The 22,814-nt window shown below is 38.8% G+C and overlaps 1 protein-coding gene across 3 annotated transcripts; it reads left to right on the top strand.

Moving 5' to 3' along the window:
* Positions 1 to 1,508: 1,508 nt before the first annotated feature.
* vwc2l (von Willebrand factor C domain containing 2 like) lies at positions 1,509 to 19,426 on the top strand. Of its 3 annotated transcripts, none has more exons than XM_068330089.1 (4): positions 1,509 to 1,969; positions 5,918 to 6,016; positions 11,332 to 11,461; positions 19,141 to 19,426. In XM_068330089.1, exons 1-4 carry the CDS (start codon positions 1,556 to 1,558, stop codon positions 19,290 to 19,292), a joined length of 795 nt encoding a protein of 264 aa, XP_068186190.1. In that variant the 5' UTR covers positions 1,509 to 1,555; the 3' UTR covers positions 19,293 to 19,426. The 3 variants fall into 3 exon arrangements, with proteins under 3 accessions (XP_068186190.1, XP_068186189.1, XP_068186191.1); XM_068330088.1 differs by having other exon boundaries at positions 5,903 to 6,016; XM_068330090.1 differs by lacking the exon at positions 5,918 to 6,016.
* The last annotated feature ends 3,388 nt before the right edge of the window (positions 19,427 to 22,814 follow it).

Raw genomic sequence — 22,814 nt, 5'->3', positions numbered from 1 at the left:
AAGTCGGAGCGCTCCGTCTTCATCCTGTCGCCCGTTTGGAGATGAATCCGACCTCTGCTGCAACGCGGAAATCAGACCATGATAGCCCGTAATCACGTTTGGTTTGATTTTTTTTTTTTTGTACTGCAACTTCTTCACTTCTGGATTTTTAAAAAAAATATTTTTCATCACAACTGCTGGATGTATACATGCGTAGGTGCAACAAGACCGATCGCTCCATTCTAATGTTCATCTGATTCACTGGGAAATATTGAATTGATTCCGGATTGCTCAGGAAACGCTACAGAGGATTCTTTCCCCCCCCCCCTCCCTTGGTTAGTCTCTCTCACCGTTTCGCATGCCTACGGACGTGAACTGGGATGTTGCCTCAAAAAGGTGAGTCCCGATGAGGATGATCACGAAGCAGACCTACTTTTATGTGGATATCATTTTCTTTGTACCGGGGGGGGGGGGCATTTCTCCTAAAGGCTTGCGTTTTAACTGCTTTGAAAAACCATCATTAACACCGAAAGGGAGGAATGTAATATCTTGTGGAGTGTACTGAATTTTCCCCAGCGGATGAAGTGAAGTTTCCAATAGACTAGTGGTCTATCTTCAATCTGCTTTAGCCCTCTATGTGCTGGGGGGGCTCTCTGGCTTCGTACTAGGTGGATATCAAGCTTTTTTTTTTTTTTTAATGCGGTGAGTTTACCCTTTATCGTTTAATATGCGTCACTGGTGTTTCAATCAATCTGTCCAGACACGCAGCACGAACAAACCAAGGGGAAACATGTATTTGCACAGAGCCTTTCTATTAATTTATGTGTATTCTGCTCTGCGGTTTTCCTTTTTCGGATCGAGTGATGCTTTTTTTTTTTTCTTCTTCTTCTTGGTTAATTTAGTGCACATAAATTCGGGACATTTGCATTTTACAAGACCGATATGGGCTAGTGAGTAATTGGAGCAATATTTTGTAGGACCTTCTGGCTTCGAAGGAATGTGCTACCTGTTGACTTTGAAAATGTGCAAATAGCCATGTTAATGTGGGATGTTAGTGAACGTGAAGAAGAATACTGTGATGAACCCACTCCACCCACTTCAGATAGGCTAATGGATCTTTTTAACCCTTTCGTTCACCTATTGCTGACATTCTGCACGAATAGAATAACATGAATCCGAATGCCTCCGCGCCACGCGAGCGCGCACAGAATAGATTCCAGGCTTTTTTTTGAGCAACAATCGTTTTTCGTTTTCTTTCAGGAATAATGGCTTTAGCCTGTTGAGTACTGCAGTAAGGACTTTAGTCTCTCTCTCTCTCTCTCTCTCTCTCTCTCTCTCTCTTGGGAATTAGATAAACTTGAGTTTAAACACAACTGATTGGGGCAATAGAACATTGTGTCTGTTCGTGTTTATGTATATATTTTAATGGAAAATGATCTGTGAGTATTTATTCATCATGTCATGCCTTACATTTTCCCATCGCAGCACACTTCTTCAAGTGATGATTATAATGACAATGACGCGCAGGATGGATCCAGAGAGGAGCCAAGGGAAGGCCGCCACACTATCTTGTTGAATGTGGATGTTGATGCCACAGCGAAGGATGGACCCTCTCCACTCGGCCGCCTTCGTCCTCGTCCTGGCCCTGAGCGCCGTGTCTCTGGCCTCGGTGGGTAACCCCGAGGATTATGGCGCGGACGAGGCGGAGCGCAGCGCCAGCGACAACATCATTTTCGATGACTACCGGGGGAAGGGCTGCGTGGACGACAGTGGCTTCGTCTACAAACTCGGGGAGCGCTTTTACCCGGGACACTCGAACTGTCCGTGCGTGTGCACTGAAGACGGGCCTGTGTGCGACCAGCCCGAGTGCCCCAGACTGCACCCGAAGTGCACCAAAGTGGAGCACAATGGATGCTGCCCTGAGTGCAAAGAGGTTAAAAACTTTTGCGAATATCGGGGGAAAACGTATAAAATACTGGAAGAATTCAAGGTAAGATTACAGCACCAACCTGAATAGTCCTTCTTATTTTAAGTTTTCATTTCCCTTTATAAGTCAATATATCACTGATAAACAGGTGGTTCAGGCACAAAAAAGAATGGTAAAATCCAAGCACCCAGCAAAGTATTCCAACAGCCTTTTTGATATGAGGTCTTTTAAGAATGATTGGGGTTTCCCCAAAAAAAGGCTTGCATTGATTTAATAACTTTGTTTTTCAGAATAATGATAAAAGTACTACAAATTGCTCTTTGGTAATGGGATTGCCCAGCTAATGCCAGGCGGATTGAGTCAGTCACTGACAGGATGTAGAGATGCCATTCAAGTAGCCATCTCCTAAGTTAGGGTTATTGTTATATCCAATAAGTCTTTACTGAACGTATTGAGTTGACCCTTGAACAATAAAGTATATTGGTGGGAAAGCAATGTTTTATGGGAAGAGAGGTCCGTCCTCATGGTCTTGAGGAATAATACATCCAACAGGCTTGTTTTGTCACTGCAACTTGTTGACAAAAGCCACCTGATATTTATTGTTTAATAGACTGCAAAAAAACAACTCAACAGTAGCGCTTTTGTTGTGGCAGCAGTGGGGGAGGTGTTGGGGTTTGGGTTAGAGAGGCTTTTGTTAGTGTGAGTATAAATTGGTTCTTGGCATGCTATAAAAGTGTCATGAAAATGTGTTTATTGTCCAAGGGCACAAAGATGGCTGCCTCCCAATTGAATATTCACCCGGCACTACTGAAGTGGCAGATGCTATGACTGTATTTTAATGCTTTGATTTGTGGACTCTGAGTCATTGCTGGCAGATTCAGTTTCCCTCTGTCTCCTGTAATGGAAGCAGTGTCTTTACCCATCAGACCAGAGTCTCGACGGCTGTTATAGAGCATGACAGTGCTGTCTGACTTAAAATGACACTATGAGAATGACAACTACAGTCTGTGTTTAAACTGCTGCTGTCCAAAAGGAGAGATCCAAATTCAGATTTGTCAGAAGTGGATTGAGGCTGTAAGTGATTGGGATATAAAATGACACAATGAAACTCAACTATAGCAACAATGCAGCTCTATTGTTAATTGTGTCATTTTTGTCTAGTGTCTGCATATATATCAGTGACCAGTTAAGATCACTGTATCTGCTGCAGCTGTGTCAAATGCTACACACCTCCAATGGAAAAACTGGATAATGTCTGAATATATGTGGTTATTTGAATGGAGTCAAGTGGAAAATCAGACCCGTTTTCCTACCTTTAATTTTTTTATTATTATTATACAAGGGAAGTCACTCTTTTCTGGCTTTATCATTCACGGCTTATTGGTTTATTTTAAAGTCAACAGATACACATCATCAAACTAGTATTACGACATCACCTATCCTCTATTTATTTTACAACTCTATTATTTCCTACAGAAGTATTTTTTCATATCTATGTATGGAATTCCTTTTCACCAAACAGCCATTAAAATATGGGAATGACAACCAAAGAACTTCTCTGTAATCAGTTCATCAGTCATCTCAGTAGTTTGTCTCCTATTAATCCTCTTTTCTGCAGTCAATTTGGAATGACGAGCAGTCAAGAACTACGTGATTCCATAATTCAAAAACGATTGTCAAGTATGAGCATTTCTGATGGCAGATCAGCAGATTGTTTGTCAGTATTAGCAACCTCTAGAGACAATCAAGCAATGAGTAAATCCACTTAAGTAAACAATAAAACAGACACACACTGATTGTTTGGTAAGAGAATATATAATACATGAGTACCAAAAATATTTTTAGAGCATTGGTAAAATCATCAGATTTTTATGGAAAGTTTATGCAAAAGTGAGAATAAATAATATAAAAATGTAAATAAAAAATGTCAACAATTCTTCAATGAATTTATTTCTGCAAGTTATTTCATATCAGTTTCCTGCGGTATTACAACACTGACATTTGATGCTTCCAGGTATATAAAGTTACAAAAGACAAAAAAATTTTGAACTATTTTGTGCTAAAATGCTTTAGAGACACAATTATGTTCAAAATTATCTTCATCATATCAGTTGCAATGTTCAAGAAGCTTACATCTTCAAAACTTTCAATGTCAAAAAAAAAAAAATAGACTGCTATAATATTCTGTACATGGAGCTCATTATGGTATAGTTTAGTCCACTGAATTAAATCATGGAGGCAATTGCTTTGGGGTTTTTTGTCCACTTGGGGGCAGTGCAACAAGGTGTGAAGACAGTATGTAATTATCAAGTGAAATCATCATGGTAATTGCATTAGACTAAAGCTGCTTTTTTACACATCCATCAGGTGTAACATCGGCATTCATTTGAACATGTGGGTGAACCTGTCTGATGAATACAAGTCACATATTCACTCTCTTTTAGCTCCATGTTGGTTTCTCTGCCAACCTCTAATTGATTATTCAGAATCCATATGAAGGTTGGGGCTACCTGTGTCTCTTTCTTGTTGGTTTGGCAGTCATATACAGTTAGTTCAGTTGAGCTTTAGAGCTAAATTGATGTCTGATGCAGCTAGGCTGAAGTTGAAAAGCAGCAGTTAAGTGAAATATTAGCATTGCAGCCTATAATTAGCTGAAAGATGCTAAAATGTTCTACAGAGCTGAAATAGATTACAAGCATGTGATATTTCTCTGCGGTTGAATCACTTTGAGCTACCCTTTCTCTTTACAGTTATTAGGTTGTTCAGCCAAAAATATATTGAAAATTAGCAAATAACGCAGGGTCAAAGTTTTGAAAACTAAACTCTGAGTTCTGCTCGTGAGTTTCACGTAAAAATGAGAAAGTTACTAAATTTATCATCAGTGCAAAGAAAAATTAATTTTTATTATATGCTTTTCTTTACCTGTCATAAAAGGCAAGTGCTTCTTTGTTGTTGTTGTTGTTGTTGTTGTTGTTGTTGTTGTCTTTATAATTGCGTCAGTCGACAAAAGTAATTAGGGACTGTTGCCAAATGATTTTGGAAAAGATCGAATCACAAATTATCAAATAAAGAACATATTCTACATTGTGAACATTGTGATGAAAATAACAATCTTGTGGTAAACAATGCCAGGGTTACATCAACCTTCTTTAAAGCCAATGTTCTTAATCTGTACTGATTGGTGTGTTTGCACGTCGGACAGCATCAGGCTCAGTCCTGCATTTGGATGCAAGACCACAGATTTTGCAAAGACTGCTGTGAGTGCATGAGAGCTCATGGTTTGATGTGAGACCAAGTTCATCAGTAGTGCAACTCACTCTCCTGCTAACCTTGGCCAAAGGGCCCAGAGAAGGAAGGACATTTCTCCGTACATGAGAACAAAAAAAATATGGATTCGTTCGTATTGATCATCTCAGTGAAATTGACACGACAGAAGAAAGGACACTGCTTAGTCTCAGACCACACATGCACCTCGAATGTTTCACTCCACATCCCATAGGAGGCTTAAATCTCTCCACTGAGGACATGAAAGCTTCGGTAACCCACAGAGTTCAAGGAAATCAAAGGTCTTTAGCGTTTGTAATACAGACCCCTGTGTAGAGATGCCGACTGGATAACCTGTGTTGTGGGCTTCATCGGCATTTCCTTTGCTGTGGTGGTGGTGGTGATGTGAGCATTCACATTTTTATTCATTAGCAATTGATGGTGAAGAAAGGCAAACAGGGCAGTTCAGCATGACTACAGGAGGGATGTAGTCATGTTAGAGCTCTTGAGATCCTTGGATGTGTAAATTGAAACAATGAATTGATCAAAGCTATTGTTTGCTGGTTGGTACCAACCAACACTTGGTTCATTATCGAGTTATCATTTCCATAAAAAACCCAACATGCAGTAAATCAGTCAAATGAGTTGCAATGCAAAGGCAGCATGTCATTTGTTAAATGCAGTTATTACTACAATGTACTGTGAGAGAGTCATGCCACTCAACCTTAGTAGGTGTTTCACCTACAGGGTTCCCCGTCAGATGAGGAAGAGACCAGCCCGCCCAGCATGGCTGCCGGCGTGCTTCTGGCCTCAGCACAGCTGCAATCAAGAACCAGGAGCTATAGGGTGAGTTCAGATCCCAGATCAACAGGCAAGGGCTGGGATGTGAACTCAAATGTGACCAATCCCATCCATTCTTCCTGCATTCCCCATTTTGAGGGAAATGCAGAGTTCAAAGAAATTAATAATCCGTCCATGATGAAAGTAATTTATTGCTAAACATGCAAACATCATATCAAGTTCTACTCTATTATATTATTCTTCTCATATTTCACTTTCACAAAGAAGGCATTCACTAATTCTGAGCATTGCAATTAACTTTGGATATGATTTAAACACATTTGCACCTATAAAATATACAAATAATGGGAATTTTGTTTCCATTTTCCTCTTTAAAAATAATTGTTAGTGTTTTCTCTTAATACAGTACAGTACATTGCATAATTTAAGCACCATAAATGTAGAGATACTGTATATGCATATTTCAGAATTTAAAAAAACATTCACGCAGAAGCAAGGAGTTACCTGCACATCACTCACACAACAGTAATTAGAGACTCTACTTTTCAGTTCTGACACCTATGAGACGAAACAGCCATAAAAGCTGTAAAAGTGATCCCTCAAATTGATTTTCCTGTACAGTTTGCCAGAGGCAATAAGGGACCTGATTAGAAGAAATTATTAGCACAAACAATTATGCCACAAAGAATTTGCAAAAAACTACTTCCTGTTTGAATGTCATAGCAATCAGAATAACCTTGTACAGTTTGGCGGACATTTTTTATAACTCATTGCCTCTCATATTTGCCATGCCACCTGTCTCCTGCTTGTATTCCCTGACCACCAGCACTGTATTGTTTCGATTTGGATTGCAGCAGTTTGTCACTCTTGTGCAACAAGAACACAAAGAACTGGACCTTGACACTTGAGTCAAGAACAGAAAAGCAGTTCAATAACAGCAAAAATCAAAAGGCAGAAACGATGGAAAGAAGTGACGCTCAATCTGGAAAAGCAGTCTGAAACAGGCAATATCTACTGGGAGCAGGACAAAAATAATAGTCTTGAACCAGGAAAACACGAGGCAGAAAGGACACGCATAATGACAGAGGGGAGCACACACGGACTAAACACACAAGAGAATGACAGCTGATAAGGGATAGGCAAAACAAATCAACAACAAAAGCAGCAAAATTACAAAGGAAGTAGGTGCAGAGCAAAACATGACACGCTAGGAAATTGCATTTCAAATTATAACAGGAAACAACTAACTAAATCCAAATGCACGACACAGCATTCATTTACACTGTCACCCCAATTCAGTCACTCTTACTATATTAACAGCATAGGGGAGGTTCCTGGGACCTTGTTGTGCCACCACAAAGTGTTTCACATTACCGCATGAACCCTGCTAGAGGTTATTTGACTATGCATCACTTCCTTGCCCCATCTACATTTCAAAATAAAGAGTGGGACCGAAAAGCATGACAGCCGATTCACTCTGACACCCAGCTAAAAAGGAGGCTACAAAAGGAGACTTTTCTTCACCGAAACATCTGTCAGTGTGTTTAAATTTGATGCCGTTGATGCATGTTCTTTTGTGAGGCAGGGCCAAAGCATGACTGATCCTCTTCGTGGTAGAGCTCACACAAAAGGATGTACTGAAGGCACCGGATGTCACTGACTGCATTGAAGGACTTCAGCTATATGTCATAAGGAAATTGAATCGCTGTCTTTTTCAAATGACATTTTTAAAATATGTGTGTGCCTACGAGGCAACTGCAATTGCAGGCTTCCGTCTGAGCTACAGTACATTTTGGCCATTTTTGCACAGAATAACTCCAAATACAAAATTGAACTCAAGTAATTCTAGTCATCCAACATAAAACCATACATAGCTAGATAGTTGCACTGGACAGTACAGCTACAAAATAGATGGAAATAGAGTAGTGCTATACGACCTTCACATTTTACAACTAAGAAGTAAATGTTTTGTAAATGTTTTGCATAACTGGTTCATCTCTACAAGTAATCTTCTACAAACATTTTAAAACATCCAGGTTCATTTTATCTAAGAAAGACATCTGATCATGTTGTGTGTAGTTACAAGATTTCCACATGCATGAGGCAGAGAGTAATTCCTTTGTGGGATTCAAGAATGGGAAGGGAGGTGAAGGACATCCTGAGTTGGATCATGACCTTCCTCTGGCCCTTATCTTAACCTGGCACAGCACATGTTTTTCACAGAGATCATCGATGAGTAAAAATATGTTCAATTAAGGCCCAATGACAATTTTTATGTCAAATTCATTGTATACAGGAAAATGTCATAGATTGTCATTTCCTATAGCCCATGACAACATGTTTTGAGTTTTTCTCAGTAATTTAGGGCTGAATGTCACCATTCTTTTTTGTCAATAGAGTATTAAGAGTGTAAACATGCCAAATTGGAATTTAATGAGTCCAGGTGGTTTTTGATGTTGAGGGAGAAAGCAGTTCTTGAAATCTGAATGTATTTTGTGCTACAGCAATGAGAACACACTGTGTGTTGTATGTTCCAAGTATTACAGCCTGGTGATGAAACTCCTTTGTATGGACTGTGTCCAGATGCCGGCTTCTTTTCACTTTGATAATAATGAAAATGAATGTGAGCCCTAAAAAACAAACATGTCGTCCTGGCCCATATTCATTTTTAGAAATTTTGATTGCATCACCTCTAACCATATTGGCAATATATTGGTAATATATACATGTTAATTTTAATTCCAATTTATTTCTACAATTCACAACCAGCTAATATTTGAGGCATGCTTTTACAAAGAAAAATAAATGAAAAGTTTAGTGGACTCAGCCCTGCATCACTGGTGTGTGCTTTGAAGAATATAATGTCTACTAATCTCCCTTTTCACCCTCATAGAGAGTCATATGTTATGTGAGTCAAAAATGGAAACCATTTCTCTGCCGTGCGGAGACCCCGGTGGGACTGCATCTGATTATTCTTGTTGTCTTGCTGTAGAGGAATGTCCTCACTCTATTTTTGGCAGCTCACCAAATATTCTCACCATCCACTTAACTAATTGTCCTGCTTTGTTGGAAAATTCATGTTTCTGCAGTGCTTTTAACAATAATTATATACTTCAAACTATCATGTAATTGACCGTCTACTCCTAAAGAAATCTCTTTTATGGAGAGGGATGTTATTTTAATTTAATCGTTAAAAAAATGAAGTAAAAATTATTGAATGGGTGTGACCCTGGTTTTGTTATAATCATTAGACGAATGGATGAATGCAGATTGATTCAATGATGAATGTTTACATCCGAGCCATTTATCATATTCAGGACATCAAATTTGCATCCAGCATTGGGAATTTGGTTTCTCAAATGATTTATTGTTTATTCTTTCAACAATATCCTGGTTTCTGATTTCTGCATCAGTGCAGCACTGTCTGACTCCCCCATATCCAGCCTCTTATTTCTGTTCCAACTGAGCTTTTTCTTTTCTTTTTTTTTTGTATTTGCAAACGAACCCATTTTTGTTTCTCTCTGCCAGGGCTCTACAGAATTCTCCTTTTAGTTTCTCAATTTTACCTGCAGTAATAAAAGATGAGTGCACCAATACAGTTTCTGATTTTAGAGTTCATTACTTGCTTTTAAGTCTCTTCAGAACTCAGTTCAGATAGCCTACAGTGAAAATGTGACCATCAGACAGGCTCAATGTTTGGCCCTGGATAATTTTTTGAGATTTATTTTCGCATTCTTCACAACATATAAATAAAATAAAGTTTGTTCAGCACCAATCAGCATTCCATGGGAGCAAAACAGGAAGGTTTACAGAATAATGAGTCATCTTCTACATTGTCAGACTTTATGAAAATACTTTAAGGTTTATTGAGTTCTTTTTTTTTAATTGTCTTTGATCCTCAAATTGAGTTCAATGCTTGACTCCACAATTTTCTTTAAGATCTCATTCTGCATACAGATTGCTTAGCTTCAGGAAGCATGGCCACAATCAGAGAATGGATTATGCATTTGTTTTCCTTAGTGACCCCAACCCCTCCCTATTTTACTGTTGATCCTATTCGATTGCTGCTGCAGTGCACCCAGACAGCTATAAATTTCCATGAAAAACAAAAAACATTTTTGCTTGATATGCATTTAGGATCTGTGATTGCACCATAAGAAAAATAATAATAATTCCAGAGCATAATGGCTTTATAATGACTAGGTTGACATTTGGGGAATAGCCAGATCATCTTCAGAGAAAGATAAAATGAGAGGAGTGACTTAGAAAAGCTTATTGACTATTGAAATGGACCAGGCTAACTCTTTTCTTTCATTGTATTATTTATACTTTGCTAACCTAACTAGTTGAAGCAAATGTCTGCTTCAACTGCATATAGTTTGCAGTGAAATCCATCTCCTCAATCATCTGTAAGTTAAAATATTCCTTTCAAGAAACATACAGTCAAGAGCCATATTATATATGGAAAATTGAAGTATATAATTTTTGGACAAGTGACTATATTTTCTCAATAATTAGGTGGTTTGGACTATAAAATATTAAGCATCCAAAAAAATGTATTGCTGCAATTTAGAAAAATTATAATAATTCTCCCACTTTATTAGGACTCATCTGAACCATTGTATTTGACTGCTGTTACTGCGTTTCAAAGATTGTTCTACTTACCTAGAAAAATCTGTATTTTATCAAATGTAAACTGGAAGACGGATATCAAATCTGAAACATGAGTTCCCACTTAGAACAGTGCAGAGTATAGAGTCACTGACAGAGCAGATCTAATGCAAGGCCCTCGAAAACTGTTTACTATGATGAGCATAAAGTAAATCTAATATGATGCACAATTGACCTTTTGCGATCTGGAAACAGTTTGTATTTTTCCACTCCATGTAATGCATTACAGTTCATTTTCTGGTCAAGAGACTTTGTGAAGATAGAGTCAACTAAGAGGCAGCAGCACAGAGAGCTGCAGAACACTAATTTACATGTTGCAGAGGTGGTAAAATAAGCCTCTGGACTGTTTCCTGAGGTAGACTGCAGAATGCACCAAAATACTAAATATGGTGCACTCTGGACTCTCATATTAGTTATTTCTTTCTACCAGCTTTGTTTGTTAAGAGACAAGCAGCCTAATAAAGCTGGGTTTGTGAATAATTAATTATACTGCTTGTTTATGAAGACAGCATGAGATGGATAGAATAAGAACATTTTAATTGGGAGAGAACAAAAAATCAAAAGAACAAAAATACCAGAGCAGGTTGGGTTCTTCAAATGACCAGCAGTAATCACGTAGAGCAGCAGAGTTGAAACCTACTAAATCATCTAATTTCAATCCTCCTTTTCTCTTTTCTCTCAATCCACAGCCGTCGCCCTGTGAATGGTGCCGCTGCGAACCAAATAATGAGGTGCACTGTGTGGTGTCTGACTGTGCCGTCCCAGAGTGTGTCAACCCTGTGTACGAGCCGGAGCAGTGCTGCCCCATCTGTAAAAACGGTAAACACTCATCTCCTCTGGAACTCTTTAGAAGACATTAAATTTTCATTAAACCAATGATGGTGAGTTTATCTGCAGTATCACTATTTGATGGCAGTGCCTTTAGAGGATAAGGATGTAATTGATGTTCTATGATTTAAAATTATTACCTTGGGCCCATTGGACACTAATGAGCAGTACTAGTTTTAATTATAAATGACACACTATGCAGGGTAAACATTAGGCCATTGATTTAAGGCATGGTGGGACGGACTAATGGTTCCTCAGAGAGCTTTTTATTTCCCAGTGCTCTGGTGCCCTTGTCACACAGACCCAATCCTTAAATTAGAATTATAGGATTTCAGTGTTTCATTGGTAATTTACAAAGCAAGGTAGGAGAGTTCCCTTTGCCAGGAACAATTCTGGGGACAGATGGAGTTCCATGACTAAAGCACAGTAAAGAGAGCGTTATCCAGACTGGGATGACTGACAGCATCATGCCCAAAGGTAACATGAAATGCAGTCATGATGGATTTTGTAACGTTTCAGTACTGAGATTGGAACAGAAGATAATATGAGAGCTCAAAGTGCTAGCAAAGAAAGTTTTTGTGATCTCAAAGGAGAACTTGATGAACAATAAAGATGTGTTCTCATGATTACATGCCTTGTTATTGCATTGCGGTCTTCTCATTATGTTGATTGTCACACCAAAAATAGAAAAAACTGTTTACTTATCGTCCCTGTATTTGAAAAGAAAATATCTTGAAATATTTCCCCCCTTTTTTTTTCAAGCAGCAGTTGACCTATAAATGTGAAGAAAGGGATTTAGTTTGAGGCGGATGCTAAATGGCTATTTCACCAAAGCTACCCACAATTCCTTTAATGCTGTCTCTCCTCCTCCTTATCCTCTTGCGTTCTTTCTTTCATTCCAGTACACACACACACACACACACACACACACACACACACACACACACACACACACACACACACACACACACACACACACACACACACACACACACACACACACACACACACACACACACACATACTAACAAGGCTGCAGAAGCTGCTAGGAGAGAGCTAATCCAGGCTGACAGGACACAGTGACACCCTTAGCATTTCAGGGTAGGCTTGTCGTTTCTAGGCTCCCCAAGGGTGCCTGGTCAGGCAAACAGATAGGTCTCTACGGGAATGAATGACTAAGAGCTGTGGTGAGAGGAAAATGAAGAATGCTATTTAGCCTTCAATTTTAGCCGAAGGGTAGGGGATTGTGAACGGAAGACATCCATTTATGTGCTCCACTCAGTCATGCAATTAGTGGAAGATAGTCAGGAATCTGTCATTTTCTTCACCTGCTGCAAGCGCTTCAAATCACAATGACCCTTTTAAAATATTAATGTTTTATGTGCACCAGCCTGTCATGACCAGGAATAGAAGACACATACATCAATGGCAGTTTTTTGGTGCAGTGAATTTTCCGTGCCAAATTACTTTACTGCTTATTTTTAATGAAAACATCATTTAACTATCCTCAGCAATGCTTGCTTTCTGAGCCAAATGTGAATATTGGACTAACATGCTCAGGATGATAATTCTCAGAGTGAATTATAATAATTTATAATTCTAGAGAGGGGGATATATAAAGTTTTACAGCTGCACATGACAAAATAAAGAAACATATAAAATAGGCATACAGAGTGTAAACCTGCTAAGGCTGCATCAAAAAAACACAAAACTGCAGGCTTTATGATATACATTGGTATCTGTATACTCATTAGCTTGCCTCATAACCCAAATAAAAATGGGTTATGGGTACACTCTGGTGGCGCAGCAAGAATGTACCCAAGTTTCTTGCTCCAAAGCCTGCTGAGATTGGCTTACAGCAACTCCTGTGACCGGCAAAGCATAAGAAGCAGTAGAAAATGAATTATAATATTTAGCTAAGTAACAAATGCACAATCAGACAGTTTGACATTGTCGAACTTCTAATTTTAAAAACAACACGAATGCTAACATGACATTTACCCAAGTATGCAGAGAGTCTTTCATAAATTCCAAAATATGGCTGCACTTTAAAAAAAAAAAAAGAAAGCTTTGATTGCAATGTATAGATTTTTATTATTGCTCATATTATAACTTCTTTGTTGCATCGTTACCAACTGCAATAGAAAAAGGATGCAATTATGATAACAATCCAAATAAATCATATCCTGACAAAAAAATTTGATGTGACCATCCAAAAAGATGTATTATATCTTCTGATTTTCTTACAGTAAACATAATGCCGTGGCTCATTAAAATGTTGCATCTGCTAACAAACTCTGCTGTGAAGAAAGTATATTTTTTCCATTTTTTTCTTTTCTTCCAGCGTAGGTCAAACACTCATTTTAAGATACAAAAAGCTTTTGAGTTCTTAAATTGTCCAAAAATTTAGAAAAATCAAGGGCCTACAAAATTGTAATGGATAATTTCTTATTGAGGTTTGCATGCTGATAATTACCTCCCATTATTCATACTTTCAGTTACTTTGTAATTAAAGTACCATTTTGTCTTCAGTTACAATTACACTAAATGAGGTTAATAGCTGAACATTTGAGAGTTCAATCTCTAAAAAACTTTTAAATTCATGATTTCTGGTATTAACCTTGATTGATACCTTTGTAGATAGAAATCACCAAATCAATACATCTTGTTACCAAGGTTTTGTTAAAGACTCCCATTATTAAAATGTTTCAGGTTGTGTCTTTCACCATGAGAGCAGCAACAGAGAGCAGAAGGCGGCACAATAGAATACTCATCCACTGGGAGGGCTTATCTCTGTGCTCCACATTCACTGAGTCTGGCTGATTCAGCTCTAATCTTCATCAGGAATATACTCTTTAAATTCATCAGGGAATACTAGTAATTATATAAATGAAGTGGGGTAAAAATGCTCAAGAGGTAGTCTGAAAATGGTCAGCGTTATGTCAGCAAGACAGGATTAAAACATATGCCGTATCTTTTCTGCCTGAAGGGTGACGTGGGTTTTTAACAGACGTATCACAGAGTAGTAGTGACATAGACATAGACAGTGATATAGCTGGCTACACAACTGTAGGTAACATATTCAGACTGACATGCTCCAAAGACAAGTTACAGTTCTTCAGCGAATACAAAGTTTTTTGGTAAGTCAGTTTTTATGGGAGCAGTCCTTACCTATTGGCAAGAACCACAATAATATATTGTAATGATTTCTAATATGGATTTACTCCTGCTGTACTCAACAAAGCATGATGGGTTGGGTCAGTTTTGACCCAGGACAATCATGTTGACTACACCCTTACTTCACTATACACTGGCCTCATGGGTGACAGTGTGTCCTTCGAACGTTGACAAGTACCCAAAACTGTGTCCTTGTGGCTCCAAATCTATCTTGCTATAAACAATCACTCTTGGCAGCAGCACCAGTCAAATGCCTCCCTCATCAACCTCTGCTGAGTTTGTCCTGTAACCTGTGCCAGCTGTCCAGAGGCAAATCAATGAAAGTTAAGACTTGGCAAGCAATGTGAATGTCTCCTCTAAGCTAAGATCAAAGAGGTTTTATCAGGTCCAAATAGACCATGGGGCTCATCCATGCAGAGGTATGGGGATAACAGGTAGCCAATAGCACTCTTTCTCAGTGCTATGAGGACTTTTATGGCCTCCTGCATGTTATTTTCACTCATTAAGACCACAAGTAATTGATCTTAGTCCCTCAGACACCTGGAGTATGTTTATGAATTATTGGGAGTTACTGGCCAATCCGATTTCCCTATCTTTAGGCTATTAAACACTTGGATAATGTTTGGAAAAAATCATGATTGTGGACAAATGAAGTTCAGCATAAGATCAACCGGAAAGATCTTCTTATTCTCATTCAGAACTTTCTCTTCCTCTGCTTCTTCTTAATTAACTGAATGGGTGTTTATTTGGTGAGCTTTTACGACAGTTTCCATCAGCCCATCATTTTGTGTTGTGAAACTTGAAATCTATTCCCCTCTCTGCTTCTGTCAGCTCTCTTTCACGCCACTCTCTGACACATTAGTCTTCAATCATCATTGTGTATCCCATCACTAAACAAACAGCATCTTCATAAAAAAAATATGATATCACAACAGGACTTAATCTCCAAAGACCCAAATTTGTATTTTTATGAACTTCACACAAAAGAGTATTTCCTGACTGAAATAATGTATTGACATTTGAATAGCTGTGACTTTTGCAATATTCAGCCAAGAAAGAATCTATTTTTAAACCTATACTCAAGGGCTTTGAGTTGTTTTACTACTTACTACTTTAAAAACACTCAAAGGCCTTTTACACTGCTAATATTCATGTTTGTCACAGCAGGAAAAGCAGAGGCAATTATGAATGACTTTGGTCTATTAAAGTGTCCCATTTACTTAGCTGGCATTTATAATAGTAGGTCTATGAAGCAGATGAAGTAAATTAAGCAATGAGTAAATTGATTATTTGTGATAATGCATCATTATTTAGTCCCATGTTTTTTCTAGCTATGTATGTCAGAATTTTTGCTATGCAAGAAAGGAAAGTTTGTGTTTTCCACAAAAATCAGCTTGTTTCTTAATGAGACAGCAGAAATTGTTGCTGTGGGTGGTGCTTTTGATAAAGCTCTGTTCTTTATGCAAATTTGCAACGATGACTGGGGTCAGCTGTGAAAACAAAGAAAATGCACAGGGCTTATTTATATACCTCTGGAAAGGCAGTTAAGATTTTAGTTAGGCTTGTTTGTCTGTTTGTGTGGAGGTTTCACGGGAAACCTACTTGCTCCATTAATATGAAACTTGGTGAAAGGGTGTAGAATAGGCAAAGGAATTGACCCATTAATTAAATTGTGGAGTGGACCCAAATGAAAATACATCTCTCTAGAAAGAATCACTGATCGAGCTAGGTAGAAAATAGAAAAATACAACATCATAACTTCAGCACTGTATCAAATAAAAATGATTGTCTAATTAGCTGGGGGCAAAAAAAACAGGTTGGTGTGCAAAAATACATTTAATGACCTACTCATGGGTTGTGAGGGAGATTTTTTTCTGGAGTTCCTCAAAGCAGACCATTCTGCAGACCTAACTTGATTCAAACACAAGCAAGGCATCTGCAGTTACCGCTCTAAATCTCTAGGGCAGTGGTTCTTAACCTGGGTTCGATCGAAACCTAGGGGTTTGGTGAGTCGGTCTCAGGGGTTCGGCGGAGACGGAGAAGTGCAGATGTTTTGTCTTAACATAATGTGTCAAAACATCTGACACGATGTGTACGTTTGACACATCGTGTCAATTCATGACACGCCCCCCTTTGCCTGCAGGTGATCACGTGACGCTACATCGATTAGCCTACCTGTGCTACATGGGATTTTGCACACTCAGTAGTCGATGTATGCCTGTCATGATGGTACGACATCTGATTGCTTTCTTAATATTTTAGTTCATAGTAACTATGTTGACCAAAAAAAGAAAATGGTCGAAGCAATATGTGCAACGTGAATTTACATGTACTGTATAACGGAACATGATGGGAGTCAGCATTCTGCATGATTTGCAATGTCAAGTTGAGCAACTCTGGTCTCGCACTGGCAAAAATAAAGGAACACTACCTTAAGCTGTATGGAAAACAAAAGAAACAGACTTTGCTGTGAAAATGGCATAAGAGTAGCACTTGCCAAGGTGAAGCCACGCATATCTGAACTGGTCTGTCAGTAACAACAGCAGAAGTCACACTGATTTGCAGGTAGGTCAATTCATGTGAGTTCATGCACTGTCTTGGTTTTGTTCTTTGAAAACGGTGCAGCACAATTCATTAAATACACCAGTAAAACATATACAGTATTTTCCACACCTAAAAGCCTTTAATTTTCTCAATTTCTTATAATCCAATGTGCCTTATAATGAAAAAAAGTTTTAAAATAGACCATTCATTGAAGATGAGTTCTCATATGCGTTTCATAATCCAGTGCGCTTTATAATCCAGTGTACCTTATGTATGATTTTTTTTTTTTAAATAGGCCATTCATTTAAGGTGCACCTTATAATCCAGTGTGCCTTATTGTATGGAAAATACTGTACTTATGTCTTAAATTTTATTTTATTTTATTATTTTTTTACTAAAGAAAGGTTCGGTGAGTGAGTCTATGAAACCGGTAGGGTTCGGTACCTCCAACAAGGTTAAGAACCAATGCTCTAGGGGATCGTAAATAATGACTGAGCAGAGATGCTGATGCTTCAGCTGTGCATATTTTGACATAACTGGAATATTTCTGGGATATGGCTTACATGAAAAAAAGCTGTGCCCAAATAGAGTAAATATGCAGCTGTCTCACAACAAATTTACCCAGTAAATGCAGGGTCCAAAAATTGACTGCATTTAGTTTCACTTTTGTGTTGTTAGGTTTTTTTTAGCCTGTTTTCAATGAAATTTGCTGGAGCCCCTAATAATTATTTATTTATTTTTTAACTGTGTTAATTCCTGATGGGAAATTAAGACTCCACTCCACACAAAGGGTAGTAGTTACAATGAGCAACTTGTAAAGGGGACGGTGCCTCGTTCGAGGGCACCTCGGCAGTGCTCCGGAGGTGAGCTGCCGCCTCCCACTGTTAGCTCACACTGCGGGTGTTTTTGGGCGGGAGTGGGAATCGAACTGCTGAACTGGGAACATTGGACGACCCGCTCTAACCCCCGTTCTAACACTGAACCACTGCCGCCCCAAATCTCATCCATTAAAACTATTGTGATTTTTAAAAGTAATGAGACATGAGTTTTTTAAGACAGATCATAGATAATCCTTGAATATAGCAAGTTTTCCAGTGCTGAAAACAATCTATAGAGTTTCTGTCACATCCACTTAAACTAGTGCAAATTTGTGACATAATCTGCCTCCCCCAGAGAAAGACGTCACCTAGACTTAGATATATTTACTTCATGTGGTACTAAATTCATTTACTGCGTTACCACAAAAGTACCTGTTTTTTTTGTTGTTGTTTTTTCAGTTCCTCCAGCAGAAATCATATTCCGGCTAATCTGTCTCTATCTGCTGAGGCAATTGAATACATAGAAATTAGATTTTCTATTTGGTACTACATCCAACATATTTTAGAAGGAACAAGTAGATCCTACAGTAGTTTAAGGATAAATCAGGAGTTAAAATGAATCACAGTTCTTTTACCGATTTAAACATCAGTATGGTGTCTATGTGTGTGCATGCGGGTTGGAGGAAACCATGTAAGGAATTACTAAGGAGTTCAATGGCCTTTTCATAGAGACCAAAGTGATTAACACCATCCTCCCTGCTGCCCCTCAAATCAGTTTTCTTTCTCTGTTCCTCCGTCTCTCTCTGTACTCCAGCCTCTCTGTACTGCCAAGCCAGAGCCTGGCACTTTTCTGCTTGCGGCGCATTAGGATGCAAAGCACTCCATGTCGAGGGAGAAGGGGAGACTAACAAAAGCGCTTTAGCGTTGCAAAAACAAGCCCATCGGTGCATGCCCGTGAAAAGATCTGTGCGTCTGCTCTGACTCTCCTAACTCCCCAAAGCTCTCTGCATCAGTCCACCACCCCTCCAAGAAAGAGAAGCTCTCGGGAGAGGCACATCCATTTCTTGTCGTTCTCATTCTTTCTCCACTGTCTTACCCCCCCCCCATTTCCTTCTCTTCCCATTGCGGCAGGTCCAAATTGCTTCGCTGGAACAACGATCATCCCAGCTGGAATTGAAGTGAAGGTGGACGACTGCACCATCTGCCGCTGCCACAACGGAGACTGGTGGAAGCCGGCACAGTGCTTGCGGCGGGAGTGTCTCAACGGCCAGTCGTTGTCATAGAGAGACTCCACGGAGGATGGTGGAAAAGCTCAGGCAAGGCCCTGCCTACTACACCATTTTGTATGATTGACAGGGCAGGAGCACAATTCCTAAACAACCTGAGACAGCGTTGTATCGACTCATGCTCTCACAAGCTTCACACAAAATACAAATTTAGCCACTGGGAAGAAGATGGACTTTGTCTCATGGCTGTTTCCATCCTACAGTTTTAATCATCTTATTTTCCAAAGTTGACTTGCTTGACTTGCTGCTCTCAAACGAAAAGTTTCTACGCTCCTTGACTCTTTTCCTAACCATTTGCAGTGTTGACTTGCTCATGTTGATTTCTGTGTACGCCGTTGGCTTGTTGCACTCATCCGCTGCACTCGCGCAGGTATTGTAAAATTCCGACAACAGGAAAAACAAACCGTAAGCACACTTAACAGCACTTTTTCTTTTCCATCACAAAGATTGACAAGAGAGAAAGCACTGCAGTGGTGTGCTTGAATTTTACAACTTCACACTGGGCTTGTTTACAAGATACACATCATGCATAAATGTCTGTGTCTTCATAAGACTTCATACTTTTTAGTCTCCGTGAAAAGAATTCACCTCTAACACTCAGACAATGCTACTGTCATTTTTTATAACCTGCTATGATTCCCCAAAACCGTGAATTTACTCATGAACATACTGTGGATTTTCATCAAGTTTCTCTGTAGTATCAGCACAAGCAGGCCAAGCTGGTGCTGTAGAATTGGATGAAAGACATTGAAGATAGTTTCCAGCAGCTACAAGGATAGATGAAAAATCCATCAATGCTGCATTAAAACAACAAATTTGGGCAGTCCTTTTCCAGCTTGTTTCTCTTTGTTTTCTCTTAGACGTTCATGTCCTCCAAAAATATCTTTTCTCCAGTATATTGAACTTCTTGTCAAAGCAATTAGTGAGCCAAGAGCAGCCTGCTTTAATTTCCCTTTATCGAGGAATATTCTCTGATAAAACATCCAGATGGATGATTGGCTCTGGTATAGCCTGCATGGTGGGAACACAAAAATATGTTTAAAAGCTTTTAAGCAGAATTCACACTTCACGTGCACATCGTCCATGAAAACATTCACAAGCTCACCATTTACCCCATAGTCTCATAAAATCACCTAAGCTCTTAAAAAAGTGTGAGGCTTGTTATGGTGAAAACCTGTTGTAGATTATGTAATACATTTAATAGCTTTTGCAGTATGATGTGGCTATAGCTAAGGCTGTAACACAGACAGGTTAATGTATCACCTTGATATTTTCCTCCGTGGTCCTCAAGTGGATCAGTTTGAACATAAAAAAAAGAACCCAACCAGGGCCCAAAATCTGATATTTTTGAAATGATAAATACTAGTCATTAATTCAAAGGTGAATTCCGTTAAGCTGATGCCATTCATCACTAGATTTTTTCTTTCCATTTCCATTAAAACCTTTTCCTGTTAACCTTTAGGACCCCATTCCTGAGCAGTGATGGATGGGCTGTTTAATAGCAGCTGCTAACATTCTGTAATGAGACAGAAATGAACATAGGATAAAGACCAATGGCTAAGGAGGACACATTTGAAGGCATTAAATGTGATGTTTGGAAGAATCTGCATGTTGTGTGGGCCTTCACTGCATCATGTGGATGCTGGAGGAATCACAAAATTGAAAGTGTGTGGGTGTCATGCGATATAAGGTGCAACAATGGAGTTCAAGTCATTTTCATCATTAAGCTGCAGTGATGTAGTGTCTTGGAGTGTGAAAAGACAGACCTCATCCATCTGGTTTGAGGTCTTCACAGTTATAAAACAAAACTGACATCAATAGTTCATCAACTGCAGGCTGACTGCTTCAAACATTTTAGGATTAATAAATGCAGCTTGATTCATTTAAATTACTTAAAAAGCAAAATATTACTCAGCCAACACTTGGATCCAAAAATACATTCAAATTTTTTCACAGGGTAGCAACAGAGAAAAAGTATGTCAGCTAATTCAAAGGCATTGCTGCCACTACTGATGCCTTATTGATACTATTCCAGATATGATTCACAAAGCATGGCCTTTGACTTCACAACCAAGTCTGCTTTATGTGTAGCTTGGGTCAATATTTTACTTTAATGGTATACCCCAAACCAGTTGTTTCACACTCCCATATTTCAGCAGGATGAATTAGAGGAAGCACAAGGACAAAGATGGTAGCTCCTAATAGAGTGTTGTATCTGACCAATGGAAATGCTTCGAGGACAAAAAGTCACACAGAACTATTGGGCAATTTGATCTTGACAGCATTCTGACATTGAAAATGAAGTGTTTAATTGCTTTCTAAGAGGTTCCTTCCCATCTTCTTAAATTTGTTAAATTAAATTGGCTTATCCACGGCTGGCAGGTACAAGTGAAGGGAGTGGTTAATGGAGAGTAAAACCTTCCACACCAAGCCCACGAGACCTGAATCATGATTTGAGCTGCTGGTGGGGAAACAAAAAAAGAAAAAAAGAAAAAAGAGACAAAGAAAAGCCAATATGCAAGTAATATATTCAGAAGAGGTTGTACAGTTAAAGAAAGCTGAGGAAGACATTTTTTTCATCCTGCAAAATGAGATGCAGGCACACAGTGAGGACCGTACTGGTGGATACACTGCTCTGCACCAGAAGTGGGCTGACTCCTTAAAAAGGGTGGTATGAATGCTACTTTTATCTTAACAGGCTGAACTGGGATCTGTGTGGATTAGCATAAAACACATTCCTGTGTGTTGTTAGAAAGAATAGGCGGCATTACAAATACTTAATGAAAACCGTATGCATGTCACACACCCACTAAACTCATCTAAGAGAGCCTCCATCCATACATTCATATTCCCTGCAGTTTCAAGGACATGTCATCTGAAACTGGAGTCTTTATATCTGTCCTGTTATGCCTATTTAAATTACCCCGTCTTTCTTTCCACCGTTCAAACCGCAGGCTTGTACTTTGGCATTTTGTAAAGTTATAACATTCATTCTTCCATGAGACACTGACTAACTGTAGCTGGAAACTACAAACTATTGTTTTGTTTACTATCCCTTTTCAGCGACAAAACTGTTACTTACGTGTGCCTGAAAACCAACAGAGTGCAAGCGAGGATACGAAGAGAAAACACTGTTATTGAATAATCAATTGTATTGGTGTTTGGGGCACCAAGGGTCTGTTCATGGTGGACTCATGTGGGATAATTTCTTCAGAATATGAAGTTCTGTTTAAAATCTTGAGCATCTTTGATTGTATATTACAAGCTCACACAGGTTCACTCTGTATATGTTTATTAAAATGTTAAAAAACCCTTGGTGCTCCCCACAATGTTCATATGTAAATACCTTCAATCGTAAAATGTTTATTCTGAAATCTGAGGTGGAGTAAAACAACAAAAAAGATATAAGATGTGTATCATTCATCAAGACAAAACCTATTTTGTTAAATAGACTTGAAGTGTTATTCTGAATGAGTGTGGATTTCTTTTTTGTTCACCTGGAAGATTTTGAAATGATAG

This window comes from Antennarius striatus, chromosome 12 (genome assembly GCF_040054535.1).
Source record: "Antennarius striatus isolate MH-2024 chromosome 12, ASM4005453v1, whole genome shotgun sequence".
NCBI lineage: Eukaryota > Metazoa > Chordata > Actinopteri > Lophiiformes > Antennariidae > Antennarius > Antennarius striatus.
This window is presented reverse-complemented; position numbering and strand designations above follow the sequence as displayed.

Bases quoted from the DNA above. Each gene is read 5' to 3' on its own strand.
- vwc2l (XM_068330088.1), top strand. From the start codon at position 1,556: ATGTGGATGTTGATGCCACAGCGAAGGATGGACCCTCTCCACTCGGCC. The intron at 1,970-5,902 runs GTAAGATTACAG...CAACCTTAGTAG, and splicing joins AAATACTGGAAGAATTCAAG to GTGTTTCACCTACAGGGTTC. The intron at 11,462-19,140 runs GTAAACACTCAT...CCATTGCGGCAG, and splicing joins CTGCCCCATCTGTAAAAACG to GTCCAAATTGCTTCGCTGGA.